This window comes from Dermacentor andersoni, chromosome 1 (genome assembly GCF_023375885.2).
Source record: "Dermacentor andersoni chromosome 1, qqDerAnde1_hic_scaffold, whole genome shotgun sequence".
Lineage (NCBI taxonomy): Eukaryota > Metazoa > Arthropoda > Arachnida > Ixodida > Ixodidae > Dermacentor > Dermacentor andersoni.
The window spans coordinates 199459886-199483141 of NC_092814.1; the positions used below are offsets into that span (position 1 = coordinate 199459886).

The 23256-nt window shown below is 42.5% G+C and overlaps 1 protein-coding gene across 5 annotated transcripts; it reads right to left on the reverse strand.

Annotated features, from left to right (window-relative positions):
* Positions 1-5483: 5483 nt before the first annotated feature.
* Positions 5484-22169, reverse strand: LOC126547059 (uncharacterized). Of its 5 annotated transcripts, none has more exons than XR_008609061.2 (5): positions 21800-22169; positions 18851-18974; positions 17642-17712; positions 11460-11587; positions 5484-7028 (listed from the first exon to the last, which is right to left on the reverse strand). XR_008609061.2 is itself a non-coding variant. In XM_050194892.3 (4 exons), exons 1-4 carry the CDS (start codon positions 21870-21872, stop codon positions 6866-6868), a joined length of 435 nt encoding a protein of 144 aa, XP_050050849.1. In that variant the 5' UTR covers positions 21873-22169; the 3' UTR covers positions 5484-6865. The 5 variants fall into 5 exon arrangements, 2 of the variants coding, with proteins under 2 accessions (XP_050050849.1, XP_050050848.1); XR_007602649.3 differs by having other exon boundaries at positions 11460-11590; XR_011895221.1 differs by lacking the exon at positions 21800-22169 and having other exon boundaries at positions 11460-11590; positions 18851-21793.
* Between the last annotated feature and the right edge of the window lie 1087 nt (positions 22170-23256).

Sequence of the window (23256 nt, forward strand, 5' to 3'; positions counted from 1 at the left end):
CCATCTGCTTGCCCAAATTGCCAGTCTGTTTAGAATGATCTATACATAGTGCACTGCCCTGCTAGCTGCTGCTGCCACACCATGCAGCTCGGTTTATGCGCTCGTCATTGCCATGCCACTTGTGAACTGGAATGAAGTCACGCAAGCCAACCTCACCAGGTTTATGTAGTATACCTCCGGCTCTTCTCCTCGTCCAGCTTTGTATGCATGGTTCATTGCTGTTGGATTGGTTTTAAAAAATTTTTTTAGCACTAAGTGTTCCCGAGTGGGAATTCACTATTATTCTGTGATGGCTTCTTCATATTAGCACTGGTGAAAGGAATGTACATTTAGTCCTTCCCAAACAATTCAATCATAGTTTTGAAGTTAACCATACTAAACACCTGTCAACAGCCTACTTCTCTGCAGCGGTTCTTGCTTCAGCAGCCAAAACACTCTTGACAGCTACACAGGCCGTATTTTCTGGCTGGGGCCCGGCCCAGGCCTAGAAATTGCATGTGCTAGCCCACCTGAACCCAGACAGGTGGTTTCAAACCTGGCCCATACCCAGCTCGGGCTCGAAAGATGCAGGCCTGGCCCGGTTTGGTCCATTAGCCGTTGAGCCTAAACGAAGCATGGTCCAGTTCTCGGTTAGTGCAAAGATACTGGCTGCACTGCGATTCTTTAATAGAGAGAGAGAGAGAGAGATCTGACTGTGTGAGGTTATTCCCACTGGAGTTGTTGCTGTCAAATGAACAGGTTAAAAAGAAAAAAAATTACATCCTCTGATAATTAGGTTAGTGCATTACTGCACGCTATGAAAGCCGATAGATTTGCCAAATAGTTGTATGGCAATATATAGCAGTCCCATAGGTGACTACTCTAGTACAGTAAAACCACGATGTGTACCTGCTTAAGTAATTCCGGTTTAAATATAGTCACGATAATTATCTCGCCCTGTCACTATATTGGCTGACGGTTAATGTGTAGTATTCATTTTTTGGCATGTCCAAGTGTCGCATCGGCAAAATGTTGTGCGCAGACCATAGATGGTGAAACTGCTGCACATGGACCCTTCCTGGATGGCAGTCGCCACTGATAATGACGTCAAAACATGGTAGCCATGACATGTTTGCTGCTCCCATAGCTTCTAGCGATTCCACATCGTTGTCATGGATGATGACGTGGATGATGGCCCTTCCGTATCTGACGTGGCTAGTGCATTGACCATCATGAGGGCTTTTGCAGAGAAGTGGGGCCTGATCGAGAAACTGGCTTGCGGCTTTGCCGACTTTGAGGATGCTGTCATTGCTGCAAGGCCACTTTGGTGGCAAGTGAAAAGCAGATTTTTTGCTGCCTGCTCGCAAATAAAACTTGACTGTGAGTGTTTTTGAGTGAGAATTAAATTTTTTTCTTTTTTGGCTGGCAAGTCTATAGCCGTTCATTTGCCATTGTCGGTTAATTAGTGCATCTTATAGTGTGTATCTGATCCACGTTTCCCGCCAACTATGCATTAACAACGTTTTACTGTACTACACACTGCTACCCATTTTGTGTCACTCTTGAAAGTCAAAGACCCTTTGCAATGACGTTGCTAGAATTAGAACAAAATTTGCAGGAATGCAAATGCACTCTGTTTCATGCATTTCCAGCACTTAAAAGAAATAGTAAAAAGACGAGCAAAGACACAAGGACAGGTACGATGCTGGTCCTGCCTGGTCCTACCTGTCCTTATGTTTTCCAACTTTTTTTAAGCAGTGGAAATGCGTGAAATTTCAATTTTTCCACTAGCCCAGCTGTCCGCTTTAAAGGGACACTAAAGCAAAACATTAAATCAGTTTAGACGGATAAAGCATTGTTTGAGAACCCTGCAGGCGGTCATTTCAAAATAATAGGTCAATTATTACATGAGAAAATGACTTGTCTTTAATTTTTGTGTTTTTTCTGGCTTACCAAGCGTCTTCTCGCGGTAAAAGTGGTGGTTTTGATATTGTGGAAGGGCAATTTAGCAATACAGAATTATTTTTTTAGTGTCCCTTTAAGTATGCTGGTCTGTTGTTGCCTTTTGGAATTCTGTGATACATCACCACTAGAAGCTTTTCTAAATCCATTAAATATCAACAGGTGACATGCAAGAGAACCCTCGTATGACCATATTGCCACATGGAACAAAGAATTTTTAGTACTTTATCCCTCTTCATTTTAATATTGCTATTTTTTCAGTGAGCTATTCAAGTCAGTGTTTTGTAATCCGAGTGAATTTTGGCTCTGTCTACTTTTGTTGTTACGTGTGTTGTGCAGCACTTACCACAGGCTTCTTTCAGGCTTGGAAATAACTTTTACTATATAGCACATATTGAGCAACAGAAAGCTTGATCAGGAATGTTTCAGGATTTTCCACAATTCCCTTATTGACACTTGCTCTGAATATCATAACAAGCCAACAAACACTCGACACCAAGGACAACATGGGGGATATTACTTGTGCTTAATAAATGAAATAAGCTATAAATTAATGGAAATGAAAGTGGATGAAGAAACATCTTGGGCAAGATGTTTTCATCCACTTTCATTAATTTATTCTTTATTTCATTTATTAAGCACAAATAATATCCTCCATGTTGTCCTTGGTGTCAGTGTTTGTTGGCTTTTTATGATATGACTAATCAAAATTGGGCCCCTTCGTTAACCTCCTCTCTTCTCGTTTATTGCTGAATATGTTAGTTGATAGTTCATTAATTCATAACTAATTATGTAATTAGGCAATATACAAAAATATGACCCGACTTGCTCCAAGCGACAGCAAACATTATCTTGGTTTGGTCCAGCTACATGGCACTTTGATATTCTTAAATTTTGGCACAAATTACGTTGAACGCATGGTATACACACACACAGTAGGCAACAAAAATGTTTTTTTCCTGTGAAAAATGATTACTGCATTTACTCGAATGTAAAGCGACCAAGATTGTAATGCAAGGGTCGACTTTCCAGCTAAGCGAAAAAAAAAAAAAAAACTGCAAATGTAACGCGAGATGAAAGGAAGACCGCAGTGTTCCCAGACACAATGAAGCTAGCCCTTGTGGCCATAATACATAAAGGTGGTTCCGTTAAAGACAAGAACTATTACACACTAATCTTGGTGCTTCCTATCACAAAGATAGCGGAGAACATAATACATGAAAGACTTTCTGATGACAAACAATAGTAACCGAATAATTTGGGTTCAGAAAAAACTTGTCTGAAAGTGCACTTCTTGAAATAAAAGAGCACATACTAGACAATACTGAAAGGAAAATAGTTACACTGAGAATATTTCTGGACTTGAAAGGCTTTTGACTGTGTCCAACACGATGTGCTTTTAACGAAATTGCCATTCTGTGGAATACGTGGCAAAGCTTGGTATTCGATAAAAAGCTACTCAACTTTGAGAGGTCAATTTACATGCATAAATGGCGTAAACTCTGACAGAGGATTTGTAAAATTTGGTGTACCACAGGGATGATTACTTGGACCGACGTTATTTTTATTATGCATTAATGATATTGTAAACATTAACAAAAATACGAAATTAATTTTATATGCAGATGACACGAATGCTGACGTAAGAGAGGTATTTGATGTAGCTAACAAATGGTTAACAGGTCTGGATTTATGGCTTCAATCTAATAGACTCCAATTAAACATCAGCAAAATGAAATACTTACTCTTCCGGCCGCGAGGAACCCCACCCGATTGTAAAACTGGATCTAAAATTCCAGAATGTTACCATCGAACAATCTCTATCAGATTTTTGAGGGTGATATTTCAAGAAAATTTTTCATGGACGCCTTATGTTGACAAGCTCTGAAGTGACCTGGGGCAAGCTGTTGGAATTTTAAATAAAGTAAAATATTGTCATGTGGTAGTGACGTCGAAGAAAGCAGGAAAACTGTGAGTGACGAAAGTAGCGTTTTATTGGGCGAACCTGTGCCCTCAAAAACAGGCTGCACTCAATGAGCAAAGACGGCGGCGATCGTCGAAAACCTGATCTGCTGGTCAAGCGCATCGACTTTTATACGGGTCAAAGAAGGTTCCAGAGTAATTGCTAGTACCTGTGTGTCTTCCAGAAAGTTCTACGGAATTTGCGTAGCACATGCAATCACATTACACAAGCTTCGGTGATAACAGACAACAGATAGAACCATTGATAACATTTGAGAAACTTCTGAAATATGCGGGCAGATTTGTTAGACGGTGAAAAGCGCTCACCCGAAAAAGACAAGTCTACATGTCAATATCATATCCCGTCTGTGATGAAAAGGCAGACATACTACGCACTTGTTCATTCCCGGTTATGTTACCGTTTTTTATTATGGTCAACAACTACTAAGTCTAACCTAGACTGTCTTTTTTCTTTGTCACTACGAGGTCAACAGAGCCCTTCCGACCGGCCTCAGATTTAAAGAGGGCCTTCCATTGGTCTTGCCACGCAATCGTTGAATCATTGATGTCGAACTGCCAAGTCACGGCTGAGTTTCCTACCCTCTCGGCCGTCAAAATTGCTCGCCTCTTAAAGCGAGCGTCATACTGAATGCACTACGTTGCCATAACGTCACGAATAAACGGAGTCCAAGCACAAAAGGCCCCAAAGGGTGCTGCAGCACTGTAACCGTAACACCAGTCACAAGCACAGCGAAAATGGCGTCGATTCCAACAAAAACCAAGTTTTGACTTCGGTCAACTTGTTTACGGATTGGATTGGGACGTACAGGTTGCCAACATAATGATAAAAATCACGAGATTTAGAATATTTGCTTTAAAATTATCATTTTTTCCGTTATTCGAATGCAATGCAAGGGCAAAGTTCAAGCAATGAAAATCATGAAAACAACGCGTCGTAATAGAGTAAATACGGTAGCTACATTTCGAAGCAATTTGTTGCTATTGCTTTCTTTCTATAATGTCAAATAAGGTGTGCAGTTCTGTTCCACTATCCACTTTGTTCGTTTCCTGCTGCTCACTGTTGCCTACATTTGAGTTAATGTGCGAGTGAATGTGTTTGCAATATTGTATTTTCTCTTTTTTGGATCTCTCATGACATATTAAACCTGCAATAACATGCCAAGCCTTTCACTTGCATAACCTCACCAGTTATTAAAATCTTTCACCAGCATGCACGCACATATTTTTGTATACTACTGGTTTATGTATGGTTTCTCAGCGATACATTCTTGGAACATGCAAGTTGTGTGCACAGTGGGTAGGCTATGCAGTGCGAACAACATAAGACACAGAGTGTTCCAGGGGCTATTGCCCTATGCTGGTGATTTGGCATGGTGCAGCGGGAAATTGCTGAGCAGTTTAGCTCCGAGGACCCAAAATGCAAAATACCTTTCTGTTTAATATATATATATACATATATATATATGTATATATATATAGTAAACAAGAAGGTATTTTGCATACAAAAATATCATGCAGAGTTATTAAGAGACACTGAGGAAAAGCCTGACACAAATGGCTTGTTTTTAACAAACTAATTTTTTATTTTGGTCAACAGAACCATGAAACAGTGCTTGTTCTTAACATTTCACTGTTGTGGCTAAAGGACAATGTATAAATGCAAGCAATGGGCTGTGTGCACTTTCAAAACAATTCAAACTGGCAATAAAAATTTTCATCACTACAAAACCACAGCCAGAAATTATCATTGGTTTGGGGATATTCTTTATGCTTTCAAAATTTCAAGGTTTTACCAAGTCAGCCAACAGATGAACAAGATTCACAGCTAGACAGTTTCATCGAAATAATTTGCTATGTTCACAAGCACATACATGCTGTGTGTGAGGATGTTACCACCCAATTTTGACTGAAACATTGTGTGCAATAAAATGTCTTTTCATATGTGTACACTTATGGTTTCTTATCTGAACCACTGAGGCAAAAGGTAACGCTTTAGCTTTCATAACATGTGCTGAAATTTGTAAACAAAGAGAACGTATTTTGGCCAGGATTACAGCGTGGTCAGCATGACGTGTCACATGGATGCATCAATCCTGGCTGATGTCTTGCTCCATTTGGCTGTCATTTCAACTTAGTTATGCTCTTCTGCACCAGTGGCTTGCCCGCCGTGTTCAATGTGCACCGAGCTGTTTTGCTGTAATACTCCACAACAATCTAAGGGCTCAATCACATTGGCGATTGACAGGTTGCATGACTGGTTACCAAAGAGCGACTCATTGTGAGCGAAGGTCACCTGGTAAGTGCAACATGTCTGCTGCAACATCAAAATGTTGCATCATTGATGCTGTTCACGTCTGCTTGTACCACTATCTCTACATAAAGTGCGCGTCGACGTATACAGTTCCTGAACATATGATTAGTTCAGAAGCTTTGCGACTGCAGTCACGTGACCTCTGCGAGTCACCGGTGTGAATGAGCCCTAAAGCTGCAAAATGCAGCTTGAGACAAACCAATAAATATTGAAAATTTTGGCAAATCTATCTCCTTTAAGTCATGTATATGACAAATGTAGAGGGTCAATTCCACAAAGACACTAAGTGCATGTCCTGAGCTATAGAGATGCGGCAGCTCTACAGCTGCCTACACCAAGGCACTTATAGCATCAAAGACACTATCGCTACAAAAGCTGCATTTCTCAAAAGTTATATCACAGGATTCTTTTATAAAAGGCACGCTCTTTCGCATCACATAGTAAACTACAAATGAAGAAACAATTACTTCACTGACCATTACAGTGCAGGGTGGTCAGCTCACAAGAAAAATTCACAATAAGAAGACAGACAGGGTGGTCTGCTCACAAGAAAAATGCAAAACAAGAAAAGAGACGGGGTGGTCTGCTCACAAGGTGAAATCGAATCAAAAAGAGTACTGCTTAGCAGAGCTACACGTGACGGGGTGGTCTGCTCACAAGTATTCCACTCGTGAGATAATGAGAGCAGCTTGGAAGATTGCAGCTGCCATTTGGGTGACGAGAGCCACGCTTAGACAGCCTTCCAAGATGTTTTCTCCGATCTCGCCAGGCTGGAAGCTGCCATCCATCTTGTCTGCATTAAAACAGGTTGAGAGAGATTTTAAAAAATAGCTGTTGCCTTTCGTGTTTCAGAACACAGCCACCTTGAAAAAGCCGCATTAACAGTGTTATATGTTTGAACATTAAACACATTGTGCACTACTACCAGCATAAATTAAAATGTGAAGTTGAATGACAATGATTAGAATGTTTTGTTCCCAGGTTGCCTGCTGTTCTAACAATGGCTTAAATTACGGTTCCAAAATGTGCATTTGGAAATATCCCATGTTTAGGAAGCTTAAAGGAACGTGTACAATCAGTACATTTTACCAGTGCTGACATATGGGGCAGAGACTTGGAGACTGACAAAGAAGCTTGAGGACTGCGCAAAGAGCATGGAACGAAGATTGCTAGGCATAACGTTAAGAGACAGAAAGAGAGCGGTTTGGATCAGAGAGGAAACGGGTATAGACGATATTCTAATTGACATCAAGAGAAAAAAATGGAGCAGGGCAAGTCATGTAATGTGCAGGTTAGATAATCGTTGGACCATTAGGGTTACAGAATGGGTACCAAGAGAAGGGAAATGCAATCGAGGGTGACAGAAGACTAGGTGGAGCGATGAAATTAGGAAATTCGCGGGAGCTATTTGGAATTGGTTGGCGCAGGACAGGGGTAATAGGAGATCGCAGGGAGAGGCCTTCGTCCTGCAGTGGACATAACAGGCTGCTGCTGCTGCTGATGATGTTTAGGAATTGGCTATGGAGAATTGCATACTGCAATCCCATGCAATTGAGCATAGCCAGTGTTTTAAGAGTTGATTCCAGATTGTGTTTCAGTATATGCTAATGGTATAGGCACCCTGCAATGAAGTTTGGCTGTACATGTCGCGCCACCTATAGCGGCGGTGAGCAACCACGAGTAGGCCCTTGCCACCATTTCACCATTGCCTGTACTGCGCTCAGGCCCCCGTGAAAGCCTCCTTTTCCAATTTTTCAACGGATTCACCGTGGCCTCTTGGCAGCTCCTCCATGAGAAGTGTGGACAAAAAGGACAAGCATAGATACTGCTGCATTAAGGATTGTCACAACTGCAAAGGGGATGTCGGCATCAAATTGTAGCACTTCCCTTCAAAACCGTGGGAGGCAATCCGACGGCTGAAGTGGATCGTCTCAGTTCAGCGTGTCAAGTAAGTGTTGCTCTTGCCAATTTCTGTTAAACGAACAAAGACGTAAATGCAAAAAAGAAAAGAGAAGGAACCAGCAGGCAGCATTCCTAAAAATACACAATAAAGCGACAAATGCATAAAACATTTTTATTTAAACATTTTAAACATTATTTGCTAACTTACTTTGAGTTCGACGTTGTAAGCATGCTTGCTTTGTTGTGACAAACCCTTCGTGACCCGCAGTGGTCGATTAGTGGCTATGATGTTGGGCTGCTAAGCAAGAGGTTGCGGGATCCAATCTCGGGTGCAGTGGCCACATTTCTATGGCGACAAAATGCCAAAACACCCATGTACTTAGATTTAGGTTCACGTTAAGGAACCCAGGTGGTCCAAATTATTCCGCATTCCCCCACTAAGACGTGCCTCAATTAGATTGTGGTTCTGGCAGGTGAAACCCCATAATTTATTTAATTTAAGCTTCGCTGCAATGTCCGTGCTGTTTACTTCTTTGACACAATATTCATGGTTATAGTCGTAAAGCTGGCATCGTTTCTCGGGCATTGGTGGGCGAAAATGGGCCTCAATGTTTTCGATTGCCTTAAAACCACAATTCAGAACGACTGCCACATTTCAAATGAGCGCCACAAAAGCATGCCTCAGTAGAAGTGGCCACCTCAGTGTTTTGCGGAAATTACACAGTGGCGCTGACAGCTGAGCCAATTGCTGCGCCACCTGGCCATTGAAGGTAGCCTAAACATAAAGCTTTGACAAGTGGCACACATGTGATGTGCATTGCAACAGTTCTTGCACATACCACATATACTTGGCTAAGAGCCGCACTTGTAAAAGCTGCACCTGCAACTTGGTAAGCAAGCCCAAATTGTGAAGAAACTTAAAACGGCAACCGACAACCGAGCCACTGAAGAGAGCATTGGTGCAGCTTGTGTACATGCTCTTGAATTCCGAGCACGTGACGTGCGCTATCTTTGAACATCATTGTGAAAAGCTTCGACGTCACAGCCACCATATCTAACACCGAGTGGCACTGACGTCAACTGTATCCATAAGTGTGCTGCTGAACCGAACTTAAGCAGCGGTGAGGACTATACGGATGCTGCCGGTGTGGCATGAACGCACAAATAAATAAACGTGCTATGAAAACAATAGAATGACCATTTTTTTGAACAAAGCAATTATGTGTGGCTTGAAAAATAGGACCAAAATGGCCTGCCACCGTATAAGGGCTGCACCTCGTCATTTTCAAAAACGTTTATGTAGTGCAGTATACACATGGTATTTTTGGGGGGGGCAAGCATGCATGCACACAAGTGCACACACACACTGTACACTCACAAACAGCCAACTATTGTTAGACATTAGTAGAGTACTATGTTGGGCTAGTTGCTGCGTAACTTGGATGTATGGCGCAAGGTTAAAATCAACGAAAGAAATAAGAGGAGACAAACATTAGCAGCAGGTAGTGAATGCTATACAGTAAAACCTCTCATTCAGATTTCACGGGACCAGAAAGAATGTCCGAATTAACTGAATATCAAATTATTGAGGGTATCAAGAGAACAACAAACAAATGCTTGCATCAACACATTGTTACTTATCAAGTGAGTCCACAAATTGTGTTTCTATTTTGCAGAAAAGAAGTACAGAAGCTGCAATTCTCATCTCGCAACTGAGCAGCGCTCGAAGCGGCGAGGGCCTCAAGACTTCCTTTGCAAAACTAAAGTCATTATCGACGCAATCATGGACAGCAACCCTGCAGTTCTGAAGGCATGCAGCCAGCATGTATACCGAGTCAAAATGAAACTACCCTTTGGCGCAACTGCTGTGGATGAAACCTTGGTCGCCATCAACATCATGGATGGCAAGTACACAGTTCTGAAGACACAGCCAACGCAGCCAACGTGCCGCAGTATGCACAAGAATAAAGGCTATCAAGGCACAAATAGGCATGAAGAGTTCCACCGTTCCCTAATGGTTCCTGCTGATGACCATGGCATCCAAATCAACGAAAGTGGTGCCATTAAATAATGCATACACTTGCCAGGACCAGAGGATGAGAATTATACAATTTTCCAACAAGGGTTGAATTAAGGAGTTTTTACTGTATTGTGTTCTGTAGCTTGTACGCTGCGTTTTCTTGCTTACTTCAGCTCCTCGTTCGTCCTAAGGGGGCAACAACACAATTAACATTTAACGATGTGTTGCTGAGTAAAAGACACGGTTTTTATCCTACAAAATGCTCAATTTTTCCCATGAAAGCACTGAAAATGACCCAATTTGCTGTTCACTATTAGAAAATCGCTTATCAGAGCCAGGCCATATTGGTCTCGTTTGAAAAAGCATCTTTTCCTGCTGCAGTTTGTGCCAAATTTCCTGCATCCAGGTCAATAAAATGCTTTTCTCACACGGTGATTAGATTTTCCACTTTTCTAATATAACTCTTTTTGGTCATCAGCAATATACCGAGAGACATAGTTACTCTCCTAATCATCCAATTGAATAACTTTCTCTTTAAATCATATAGCTTTACTTCCAAAGAGTGCAGTAAGTTTATAATACAATGTTTTCGCACCCTGAAACCTTTTGAAATTTTGAGCAATTGAAAAAAAAAAAAATCATGTCAAGTTACAACTTGGAACTTTCATACTTTGGATAGAATACAGGTAAAAAGATGAAACAACGCTTATTGCACTCTGAGTATTCAATAACATATTCTTATAACTTTTAACTTGCTTGCTGTAAAACATTTTTTGCCAGTCATCTAAACAATCTGGAACAAAGAAACTTGTATACAATAAACTTAATTTGTGCAGAGAAAAGTTAGCAGCATATTTGAAACCAGTTCATTAAATTATCGATTACCTGTAAATTTCACTCATCTAGTAGCAATAGCAACACAGATTTTGCTCAAGGCCTAGGTTATATCTCAATGTATAAATGAATTTTATTTTAATTTTGTGTTTACAGTAGTAGCAATGAAAGCTGATAGTAACCTTCATTTAGCAAAACAAGCAATTTACTTAACGTTTCTCGTTTATCAATGTTGGCTCTGTACAAGACCATAATATTTTATTATTTTTTTTTTATGTGCAAATGTTATATGTTTGCAAGTAGTTTTAGTTTTTGTTGTACCATGTCTTAAAAATGACAGATTAACACTCAAAGGCATCCGGTCATGGCTGGAACAAAATGAATAAATGGTACACACAGCACCTTGCAACAATGTTTTTGAACCCCCAGAGTGCAAGTGCTTATCTTGTGATGATTAAAACCTCTCACGTGACTGTGATGGAACTGCAATTGCCAGTGAATGGGCTGTGAGCTCGTGTCGGATCCAGGCCACCAGAATTTGCATGGTAGATGGAATTACCATTGTTGATGGCAGGATTTCCAATGTCCATAGATGCCTGCTAAAAGATGGAAGGGTACAGATAATCCATGCTTCCTTGAGGCTCATGACAGTCATTGATACCAAGAAACATTTGTAATATAAATGCTTTGCACTAAATCTGACACACAGCTTTTCAGTTTCACTTATTTGACTTGTTAAATGTGGCAAGCTCACCTAGATAAAAGAAATAAAGCACACAGCGGTTCAAGCAGATAAAATCAAAATGGTACCAAGAGCAGAATGTGCATGCCAGCCATATATGCCTTCCATGAGAACAAAATTGTTCAGACCTAGTTTGAGCTTTTATATCATGCAATGCAAGTTTTTTAAGCGCATGTTAACGTAAACTTAATACAAAAACAGCTCCTTCAAACATCAAGGAGATCACCGAACTCCATTCCAAGAAAGCTCCTCCAACTCCCCTAAAGAGAAAGATTAAAGGGGTAGTGAATCAAATTTTTATGAGTCTTTCTTTTTCTCCCCCCTTAAGTGAAGGCCAGGTATGCACCTCTAAACCCCAGAAAAGATACTGTCAAGCCTCATAGCGCCCTAAATAATTTGATATACGGTAATACCTTTTCTACAGCCAGTTTGTTTCTTTTCTACTTTGATGTGATGTCATGATGCATTATGTGGTCACATGAGAGCAGAACGGCAAGTTGGGCCAGTTGGTTGGTACGAACCTTACTGACAGCAGAACACTACAATGTTTGGCACTTGCTCCGGCTCGCTTGGTAATCCTCTATGCCGCTGCAACGGCCCTTACAACAAGCAGCGCCATATGGATCAACCAAGCGTGCATCAAAACGTCTCAATGTACTGCTCCCATGAGACCACACACTGTGTCATGACAATCTCCTCCTGGGAAAAATACCAAAACTGGCTGTAGAAAAGCTATTTTATTAAATTATTTACGGCCTCTGAGGCTTGTCACTATTTTTTCTAGAGTTTAGAGGAGCTCTTGGAATAACAATACTGATTCTTTTACTCTGAGAAGAGGCTTAGTAAGACAGAAAAAAATGCAAAAAAAAAGAAAACATTTGTGGTGCCACTTCCTTGAAGTTTCCACACCAGTGCACCACGATGCCAGGGATATTAACCGCACCGACCTGGGTCCAGTTAACAGTTTGTGTAAAAAGTTTATAAGTAAATTCCTTCAATGCTGCTTGCACCCTCACTGAACTTGAGCACAGGCATGGTTGTTGCAGTCTCCACTGTTCTCAAGGACACAAGCGCTGTCTTGAAGCACTTCTTCCACACTAAAGCATTGAATGATTCATTTCCATTCCGTGTCTGCGTCCTGGAACACTGTGCAAGGTTCTCCGGCTTAAGCTTGCTGTTTCGAAATTACTTTTGATCAGCACAATGTTCTTGAAAGGGGCTCTGCAACATGTTTCAAACATTTAACACCCCCCCACATACACACACAGTTTGCTATATGTATACCATGGAGGAAAGAAAAGACTTGGAGGGAGCGTCACGTGACAATTTTGAAGCCTAGTCATAAAAAGTTTAGAGGAATGGGTTGATTCAGGGTGTCTACCAAGTTGACATTTCCAAATTCCCTGAGTTTTCCAGGTTTTCCCTGAGCACCTTTGCGAAATTCCCTGAATGAACCAGAACTTTGTTTTATGTCAAGACAGGCTGACACCACGTTGCCCGATGCTGTCACTCTCTAGTAAGCATGCTGAAACAAAAAAATGACTTAATCCAGTTTGAATAGTAAGGAGTAATATCTATTTTATTTAAAAAGAAAACAGAAGGAAGGTGTTAGTAAAATGCACAGAGAAAGAAATGGTAAAGCCCATTCCAAATTGAGTCGAACATTTTCAAATACGAATGAAAAGGAAATGCATGCATAAGTAAATATTTTTTTAATATCAGCTATTTCTATCAACTGATAGCAAGCTCATCTGTATGAGGTCCTGAACTTTGTCACAACTAAGGTTCTCTCTCAGCAGCTGGGAAGTCAATCTCAACTGTCCTGACATACTCTCAGCCCGTACACAACATCTCAGTGTTGGGTTTCACTGCTTAAACAATTTATTTTGGTTTGGATGAGGGACACTTGTGTCTCAGCATCAGCCAACACTTAGGTTTTTTTTAGCTCAAGCTCCTTCAAAAAGGCGGCGGCACCTTTCCTTTCCCGTTAATTCCTCAGTGCGTCGGTCCTTTCTGTTCTCATCCTCCTTCTAACACGCTTTCACCACATGGATCATCTGAAGCATCCTCTTGGTCAGTTGTACAGTCAACATTTGATTTTTCGGACTTCCGAGGGGCCGCAAAAAAAAATTGAGAAAAAACGGGCAGTCTGAAAAACATTAATGCATGTCTTTAACTGCCTTTAAGGGATAAAATTACCACAGGCACGTCTGAAAAAGCTCTGAAGGCCTGCCAGTACGCTTATTAGGCATATCAGGGCTTGTACTGTGACAGGATACGGAGTGCACGCATGTGTAATTAAGGAATACATACTGTGTCCCGTGACAATTGCCCCCTTCCCACGCTGGTTATGCTTCACCGCCTAACACAAGTGTACTGAGGCGAAGCTAACTTTCGGAGACTGGCATTACGCAACGCGCTGTGCTCTGCGAGCTTCAAAGCCAATCGCGAGGATTACAAAGGCGGAGTCCGTGCCATTGGTGATAGCGGCGAATTCTTTCAATGAAAAACACGGCACCGCACGGCAAGAAGTTTAATAGAGAACATAGAAGCAGCTAGGCTTAACGTTGCCGCGGTGGTGTTTACGGCTGCCAGCGGATCTGCCTGCGAGAGTGCCGGTTCGAGGCGGCGAGATAATCAAAATAGCGGCGGTGGCGGCTTTGATTATAGCCATTTCAGACCTGCAGTCAGGGCAATATACATTGACTATATTGAGTACGTTGTGGTGCCGCAAAACCGTGCAAATTATCGGGCATGTCCGAAAAATCGGGCGTCTAGAAAATCGGTCGTTAACTACTCTGGCAATACATCGTGCCGATGACACGGAGTCAATGACGATTCGTTGCGATTCCTCTGTTACTGGAGCCAGCATTAACACGACTTTCGTTCCCTTTCAATAAAGTTACAGCTAATTTTCCCTGATAGAAGCACAAATTCCCTGAGTTTTCCCTGAGTTTTTCCAGACTGTTCAAATTCCCTGAGAATTCCCGGTTTTCCCGGTTGGTAGACACCCTGTGATTAGAAATAGGCCCTCACGTGGTAGGCAAGTGGTAGATTTAGCCAGCTCGCTTTGGTTGCGTCTGCTGTGATGGTTTTGGAACATGCGCACACAGTAGGCGTGGCAAAAGCATTCAGAGGTTGAGTGAAGGAATTCAAGTGTGTGAAGCAGTCAAGTCTCTGTTATGTCAGTCAGGTAATGCACCAAACCACCAAGCGGGTTGCCGCTTAAGCAAGCAGCAGACAGACGCCAAGGCTGTAGCGAAAGAAGGAGTCAGGTAATTAACCAGCATTGCGCACAACAACCCGCGACGGCCACCTCAAGGATGATTGGTCGCGTTTCGGGGCAGTTTCAGGGAAACGAGGAAACCTTTCACGTTGCAAATGTGTGAAGGCAACCAAGCCGCCCTTCCGAAGGCGATTCGTTGCATTTGGGAGCATCCTCTGGGAAACAATACGTCTTTCGCCCATAAAGAAATTAAATTATGGGGTTTTAGTGCCAAAACCACGATCTGATTATGAGGCACACCATAATGGAAATCTGGACCACCTAGGGTTCTTTAACGTGCACCTAAGTCTAAGTACACGGATGTTTTTGCATTTCGTCATTGAAATGGGGCCGATGTGGCTGGGACTTGATCCTGTGATCTTACGCCCCGGCAAGCTTGTGCAGGCGATCAAGTGAGCGTCCAGGGTCCGCAGCGACTGCTTTTCCATGTGAAAAAAATTCATCTCATATTGTGCCCAATGATGGACTGGCTAGCTGGGTCTCTACGGTCCCAGTCGACGCTGTCGTTCTGCTCAATGCCTTCTGCCTCTCAAGAGTCTGGTGAGAACTCAATAGGCATGTCTCCAACAGCGTAAGGACATCGCACCACACAATCTTACAAAACAGTGCACATAAATCTCAAGGAAAGGCGACGACTTCAGTGTTTAGAGTGCAGGGTAATGCTATGTATCTCTTTCACAACGAGAGGCGCACAGCGGAACCTATTACTAAGCAAACAAGCGACAAATAACTATCCCGCGAAAGATCTTGTCTCATCCTATATAGATGAAAGGCAGCAGATTCGACTAAACAATAGACCATGCTTGGGCCAGCATACTCTGGACGGGTTTCGACGTGAGAGTGCAGACTAACTGCGGTGCTAAGCGCAGGTGATGCTTCGAAAATTATGTCATGGGTCTGGCTCCCTAGTCTTTCTCCACATTTCAAGGCAACGTAACGCATTTGAAGTGAAGAATGATGCCCGTGGGAGCAGAAACCCATGTGTTATACTTCCTACGTGCCTCCACACCTTTGATGGCAGGCGCCACTAAGCCACTAATCGTTACCACATACCAAACAAACACGAATGGTCTGACAACAATGTGGGCCTATTCCTAACCAAAAGGCACCACCGCGCACAAGGCCCCGACGAGCGGGAGGGATGGCTTTAGAGGAGGTTGGCTTGGAGAGGCTAGCAGAATCGCGTGATGCTCCCTCCTAGTTTTTTTCCTTCCTCCATGGTGTATGCAGCGCTGCAATATCCAGCCCTATGACAGCCCTTAGAAAAACACATGAAATTTAAAATTAAAGTCTGGGGTTTTGCCTGGCATAACCATGATCTGATTATGAAGCACGCCGTAGTGGGGGATACGGAGTAGTTCTGACCACCCGCAGTTCTTTATAGTACACCAATCGCACAGTACATGAGTGGTTTTGCATTCTGCCCCCATCAAAATGCAGCCGCTGCTGCCAGGATCACAGTTGTAACCTCATGCTCAGCAGAGCAATGCCATAGCCACTCAGCTACCGCAGCAGGTCCCATAGATGTAAGCCACTGGGCAATTGTTCATTATCAAAAATTACTTGCTCCTACATGCATGCACACTCCTCCAATCTTGTAGCAAAAGAGGCAGCAGCGATTCTTAATGCGCCCTGCCCATCTTGTCACCACCCCTGTCGCCTCCTGCTCCTTTGTGAGATGCCAACCTTGAGTTACCATAAGCGCAGTACGGAAAGAAATCTTGAAAGTGAATTTTAAAGATTGGTTGCGTTCCCAATTCATGACTTTTTACTGGACACCCTGTGTTTGTGACATCAGAGACCACACTGCCACTGTTGCTGAAATAGTAGCTGAAATTGCCGCTGTCTATTTGGGAAAATCTAAAAGCTCCCTGTATCGTCAGGAGACATCATCAACTTAGTTTCTTTGGCATTAGCGCCAAATGCACTATGTGTTTAGCATGTGTTCCGAGTTTTTACATTTTGGTAGTGTAGGATCTGACATCATCGACTCATTATGATGTCGCACGAAGCAGCTACCTTTTTCGGTATCACGTGTATTGGTTATTTAAAATTATTGATGAATTTCTAAGCAAAATAAACCACCGGTCTACCGGTGACAAGACTGTCAATGCCATTTGAACATGAGAATATCCTAATATGGTAAAAAATATTCCGGAGTTGCCCTGTACGGTAAGTCCTAAAAAATTTCTGCGGGCATATATTTTACTGAAAGGCATTGCACTCACTTTAGTGTGTTCCCAGTTATAAAGAAGTGTTGCAGGGCCTCCTTAATGTGAACCCAAATTTGAACAGCCAGCCTTTTTGCATTCCACTCCTATTAAAATGCAGGTGCCATGACTGGGGATCGAACATGCACCAGCGTATACAAAATCAGCACACTACAGCTGGTGCGACATAAAGGTGACCTTAGTTCAAAGGAATTTGAAATACCAGGCAGACAAAAAAAAAAAAACACACGAGCGCAATGCTAAATGAATAGGACTTAATCTCACAACTATTTTTAATTGAGTAACAAACAATCTCACAATTGAGCTCAAATTAATCCACAATTGTGCTTCCTTACCCTTCACAGGCAGAACATTTTGGAAATGTATAATGAAATGTGCTGACAACACGTACCTGGCTGGATACTTGAGAGAGAGACCACTTTTCTAAGGCCCGATACTTGAGAGAGTCAAGTGAAATAGTGCCTGAAAGAAAAAGCAGTTATTTCAGAATTTAGGAATAAAGCGAGGGATTGACTTCTGGCTTTGTTGGTGCGACATTTTTGATATAGTGTTTTAGCAAGGAAACACAAGACTGATAACTGAATACTGAGAAGCTAGGCCAAGATTCTGTTAGCATGCCTTCACTATCTTTAACAAGGAAAGAATTGTCGCATCTCAATGCATCCGTTTGTGCATGCCTGAGTTGTTGCATGGAATAAACATACAAATAGCAATCCGGCTTCCAATAAACATTCTGTTTAAAGTTAGCACTTGTGTGTGTCCCCTCCTATGTCCGTGTGAAAAGGTTTCCGCACTAAAACACTATATCAAAGAATAAAGGGAAACCCAGTTGGAGGGCTCTTCCTTGCTCAAGTCCTCTGCCTTCAAAAGAAGGTTAACTCATCCAGAAAGAATACTATAGGCAAACATTAACAGTGAATTCCAGTGGTTGTATCCATAGGAACTTGGTGTGTTTGATTGGTCAATTCAGACTGAAATGTAGGAGGAAGCTACAAGGAAACCATGCTAGTTTCTCAAAAGAAAGTAAGGCATCTCAGTTGAACTAATAGTTGTAGTGGACTGGAGTTCAAATCTAGTCCTACTGCCTCATCTGGGCAGTCACTTTGCTGACTGAGCTAACCAGAAGCCTAGTAGGCAGCAATGTGAGGGTGGGATAATCACTCAAAAAGTTGTAACTAATTTATGAAATGAAGTTTCAATGAGCCTGCATATTTTTTTTCCCTTCGTGCAAAATTCAAACAAACGTCTGTATTCCCTTCATTTACATCTAAATATGTCCTGTCCTTAAGTCATGTCAAAACAACAATGAACACTTTAAGTAATCTATATGTTTGACCGGCATTCAACAAGAAGCTAATGAAAGTGTTGCTGCATTTAAAGTACCTCCAAGCATTTTACATAGCAAACATAAGCATTTTTATTGTCTTCTCACCTAAATGATAATGCATAAGCACCCAGAAACCTAGCACCTGTGCCGAGAAAAATAATGCCCAGTGATAGATTAACTGTACGACATACAGCAACAGTTTAGGTATAGACACAAATATTCTTCAATGTAATTTTTCTTATAACAGTACTGAATGCCATTGGCATAGCTTACTTTGCAAGTGAATGTGTCATTTAACCAGTTCAGCCAGCAATGTGGGGTGAACATTTTAATTATGAGTGTGTTCAACATAGTAGATGGGGAGCATTCCTGGCATCTGCACAGGCAGCATCTCGTCCTTGAAGTAACAAGAAAATTACACAGGTGAGCTTTAATATTTGACTAACGGTGGTTGAGCATTTTTTTAAGTAATTTGAGCATTGCTGAAATTTAATACATGTGATTATGATACAGTGGCTCTACTTCTTTTTTTCTTCTTTTTGGTTCATGGTTCACGACATATAGTTGGATACAACTTAAGTCTGCAGTGAAGCCCCGCCCACACCCTCATAACCACCAGCCAGTGTTCCTCCGGGAGGCTGCAAATAGTTCGTATTTAAAACTTTCCATGTTACCTAAATAAGGCAGTAACCACAAAAATAAAATTATAAGCATGTAATCTTATGTGTTTTAACTCGTCTATTATAGTGGAATGGTGAAAGCCCAATTGTTTATTGAACTGAAATAAAATGCTTGCTTCGCTGCAACTATTTATTGTCAAGTTTCGCTTCAGTTGGCAGTGAAGTTTAATGAGTGAAGTGGGCTCAGCAGTGATATGAAATGTACCGCGGACTTTTGAAGAGTGAAATGTTTACACTCCATACACTTTGTCCAATGTCTCTTGCACGCCTCATCGCTTCCGCTGATGAAAAGATTCTTCAAGAACAGCACATGCTCCGGAGGTACTAAGTACGACGCCATTTTAAAAAGGTCGCATGACGATTTTGTTTGCTTCTATGATTGGCTGGCGGAGTAACACAACCCCGAGTGGTCCATGTGCCTTGGTTGCCAACTGCTGTTTTTTTTTAAGTTGTATCCTACTATAGTGCTTAGTTCATGACACGTGGTTCTTGACATAGTGCTACGCCCCCATAGAAGACTCTGTGCACCAAGAGGCAATGTCCGTGAAGTACACTTGTAGGCAGGCAAGTCAACAGCTGGAAAGCTAGGCGTGCTGAACTTTCTATGGGTGCCTTGAACGATACTCAAGCATGACACTGTGTGGACTTCCCCCTTCAGCGAAGGAGAAAAAGAATGACAGCAGACTTGTGTGACCTTGTATAATCACAGCTCAATTTTCAGAAAAGCTGTTCCTTTTGAGCAGTTTCATTACAAATCTGTTGCCTGAAATTAAATGACACACTTTAAAATATTGCCTGCATATGGCTCACCTGCTAAATTTTTTACAAAGACTGTATTTGATCCATATGCATTTACATACAGATTTACTACAGTGTTTCCCCATTATTGCTAAATTTTATCTTCGTGGCATTTATAGTCCTCAAAGAGCAGCAGATTAAATTTTGTACACTCGTAAAACACAATCATAATGCTCCGGAGCACATGCATACATCATTTGTTGCAGAGGTCACAATTAACCCACACTTTGAACTTTGCCTACTCATCACATATAATGTGCCCTTTATTTTCACCAAATATTAAAAAAAAATTAATAATGGGGTTTTACGTGCCAAAAGCACTATCTGATTATGAGGCATGATGTAGTGGGGGACTCTGGAATAATTTGAACCACCTGGGGTTTTTTAATGTGCACCTAAATCTAAGTACACAGGTGATTTCGCATTTCGCCCCCATTGAAATGTGGCCGCTGTGGCCGGGATTCGATCTCGCGACCTAGTGCTTAGCAGCCCAGCACCATAACCACTAAGCAACTGCGGTGGGTACCAAATATATACAAGGTGCCTCAATTAGTTTACCAAGGGCATTGGGACAACCAGCTACAATCCTCACATTATGTATGAAAACAGGGGAAAAAATTTGGGTTCAGTAATCATTTGCAACTTTTATAGTTAAGCCAGAAACTTGATAAAGTTTGTATTACATTACACTTAACATTTGCCCCATTTTCACCAAATGTTAATTTGTGTGACAGTTCTTTTTGAACATAAGGGAACAACGCTCATAACGGCTGTACGATGCTTTCAAATATGTTAGAATGTGTAAAAGCTGTAATTAAATGACACTCTTGGCACTCTGAACATGCATAATGCATAAGGTGCTCTTCATTGTGTCAAAATTTCAGCTTTGCTACACACTGTTGTTCTTCCAGATCATTGGGAAACTTCCTGCACGATTAGCAATATATGCTTTTAAAGCTCTGGAACACTTGTAAAATCTCCTACATAGGGTGTGATTAACCTACACTGTCCAAACTATTGGCACACATTATCCATAACATTGCCCCTCATTCTCCGCAAATATAGAATCACTATCACCTTTGGTTCTCCCAGGGCAGCGGGGTAATTTTGTAAGCGTATAATCAAAGCAGAAAACGGTACTTTAACAATACTCAGTTAGCTAGCATGCCCCCATTCCTATATAAACTTGGTGAGAACGGTCCAATTCTTTCAGGACACGGTAAAAAATGGCATATAACGTTTTCGAACACTTCTAATCGCACTTCGCTATATAAGCTACATGGGCGGCTGTCATATTCTATATGAAGTCTACCGAATTTCTCGAGTGCCATCAAAACGCGATGTGTGTATGACAGAGTAGCATTCAAAGCTCATCTTGAAAGTGGCTCAATTTGCTAAAAGTGTGTTCACCTGGGCTGGTTGGTACATCTTAAACAGCATAATTTCTGAGCAGCGTGACACAAGACAAAGAGGCACAGGACAGAGCACTGTGCCTCTTTGCCGTGTGTCGCGCTGTTCGAAAATTTTGCTGCTTTTAATGCGCGAGCTGCGTCCCTGCGCTACTAAGACCGCCACGGTTTGGCTTTCGTGCTCATTTCATATTTACGCTTCGCGAAGGTGGTAGTAGGATTCACCTGAAACGTCTGAAAATGCGATTAAACGATGTGGACGAAGGAAAACACGAAATAGCAAATCATTGCGTCGCAACATTTAGGCCGCGCGCCTTGAAACGTTCGGATCTTACCATGCCTAATCTTCTTCGCTACGACGTCCAACGAGCTAGACTGTCGCATGAAAGTTGTGCCGACGTTAGCCATGCTTAAAATCGGCAGCTTGGCAGTTTTTAGAGCTCAACAGGATGGCGACGACAGGCGATGGCAAACGGTAACCGTGCGTCGTGTAGCGTCGCTGTATCGGAAGGAAAAAAAGTAAAAGGACCAGCTTGCCGAGTCAGCTCTCGCGCTTGGTAGCGTCTTCCGTGTAGCAGCTCCACAGAACACCTACACACCTATGTAGCCCTGCAACTCGAATCTTGAACGTCTTGACGAGATTAGCCGCTCTTAGCGCCGCCGCTTCAATGACGATGATAGCTATTAGTGCTTTGTAGAGTATTCTCTATAGGCAGGTTGCGAACGTAGTTCCCGCGCCTACTAGGGCGCCCCTGGCGGCGGCGAGCGCGGAACCGGCAGGATACGACCGGCCGTTCGGAAAGCCTGTCTGTGCACTGTTTCGCGCGTAGCTGTTGCCTTTTCTGAGCAATGCCGAAGTGCAACCCGAGCTATTGAGTAGTGGGCTGCAACAGCACGTGCACCAACTCACGAGGAACAAAGTTTTACAGGTTTCCAACCCGACCGTATGAAGCAGAACAGCGTCAACACTGGATAGCACTCGTCCGACGGCATAAGCTGTTTTATGTTCCGGCGTTATGCCAAGTGCGTTATAACGCTGAATTATTTGCTTTTACAGCAATGATGGCAGCAACGCGACACCTGCAGTCAGTGGCGTAGCTAGGTCGTCTGGCACCCGGGGTCCATAGGTCTTTTGTCAACGCCCCCCCCCCCCCCCCCCCCGGGTTTATTCGAGGAAGGCGAGGATATCAACAATTTCCGCTGGTCTTCAGACGTATATGACCCCCCCCCCCCCCCCCCCACTGGCCCCGTTGCTACGCCACTGCCTGCAGTGCGTACCAGGATATGCAGCAAACAAAGTAGTTTTTTCCCACACTGTACCGCAGTAAATCTGTGGAACTATTTCCCAATCCTCTCCCATTCAAACAGCGCTAGGGCTTGCAGCCGGCTGAGCTGGCATACACTTCTGCGCCCAGTATATCAACTAAGGGGCAGTTGAGATCACCAATATTTTTGACAACGTGGTTTATTGGAACCTCCTTTGCACGCACTGAAAAATCGCAACATAAGAGTATCGCACTTCCAGTAACTTGGGCGAAAATATTTCCCCCAGCGTAGTCTAACACAACTGGTAAGTTCATCCCCTTTTTTTGTGTTTGGGGAGAGGAACGTTAGAATACCTCTGGTAGGTCTTACGAGTCGTTCGTACGCCCCACGTTTTTGGATGAGGTGTTTTGGATTCGTATTTGCCGTCCTGTGTGTACAGGGAAACTACCGCGGCGTTCTTGCACTTCCCTGCGATGCCAGCACGGTAATCGCAGCTCCCCGCTAGGATTTGTCTGCTGTCGCCGAC

Bases quoted from the DNA above. Each gene is read 5' to 3' on its own strand.
- LOC126547059 (XM_050194891.3), bottom strand. From the start codon at position 21,872: ATGGCTAACGTCGGCACAACTTTCATGCGACAGTCTAGCTCGTTGGAC. The intron at 17,713-21,799 runs GTAAGATCCGAA...TTTTTCTTTCAG, and splicing joins AGCGAAGAAGATTAGGCATG to GCACTATTTCACTTGACTCT. The intron at 7,029-11,459 runs GTGAGAGGTTTT...GTTTTAATGCAG, and splicing joins TGCAGTTCCATCACAGTCAC to ACAAGATGGATGGCAGCTTC.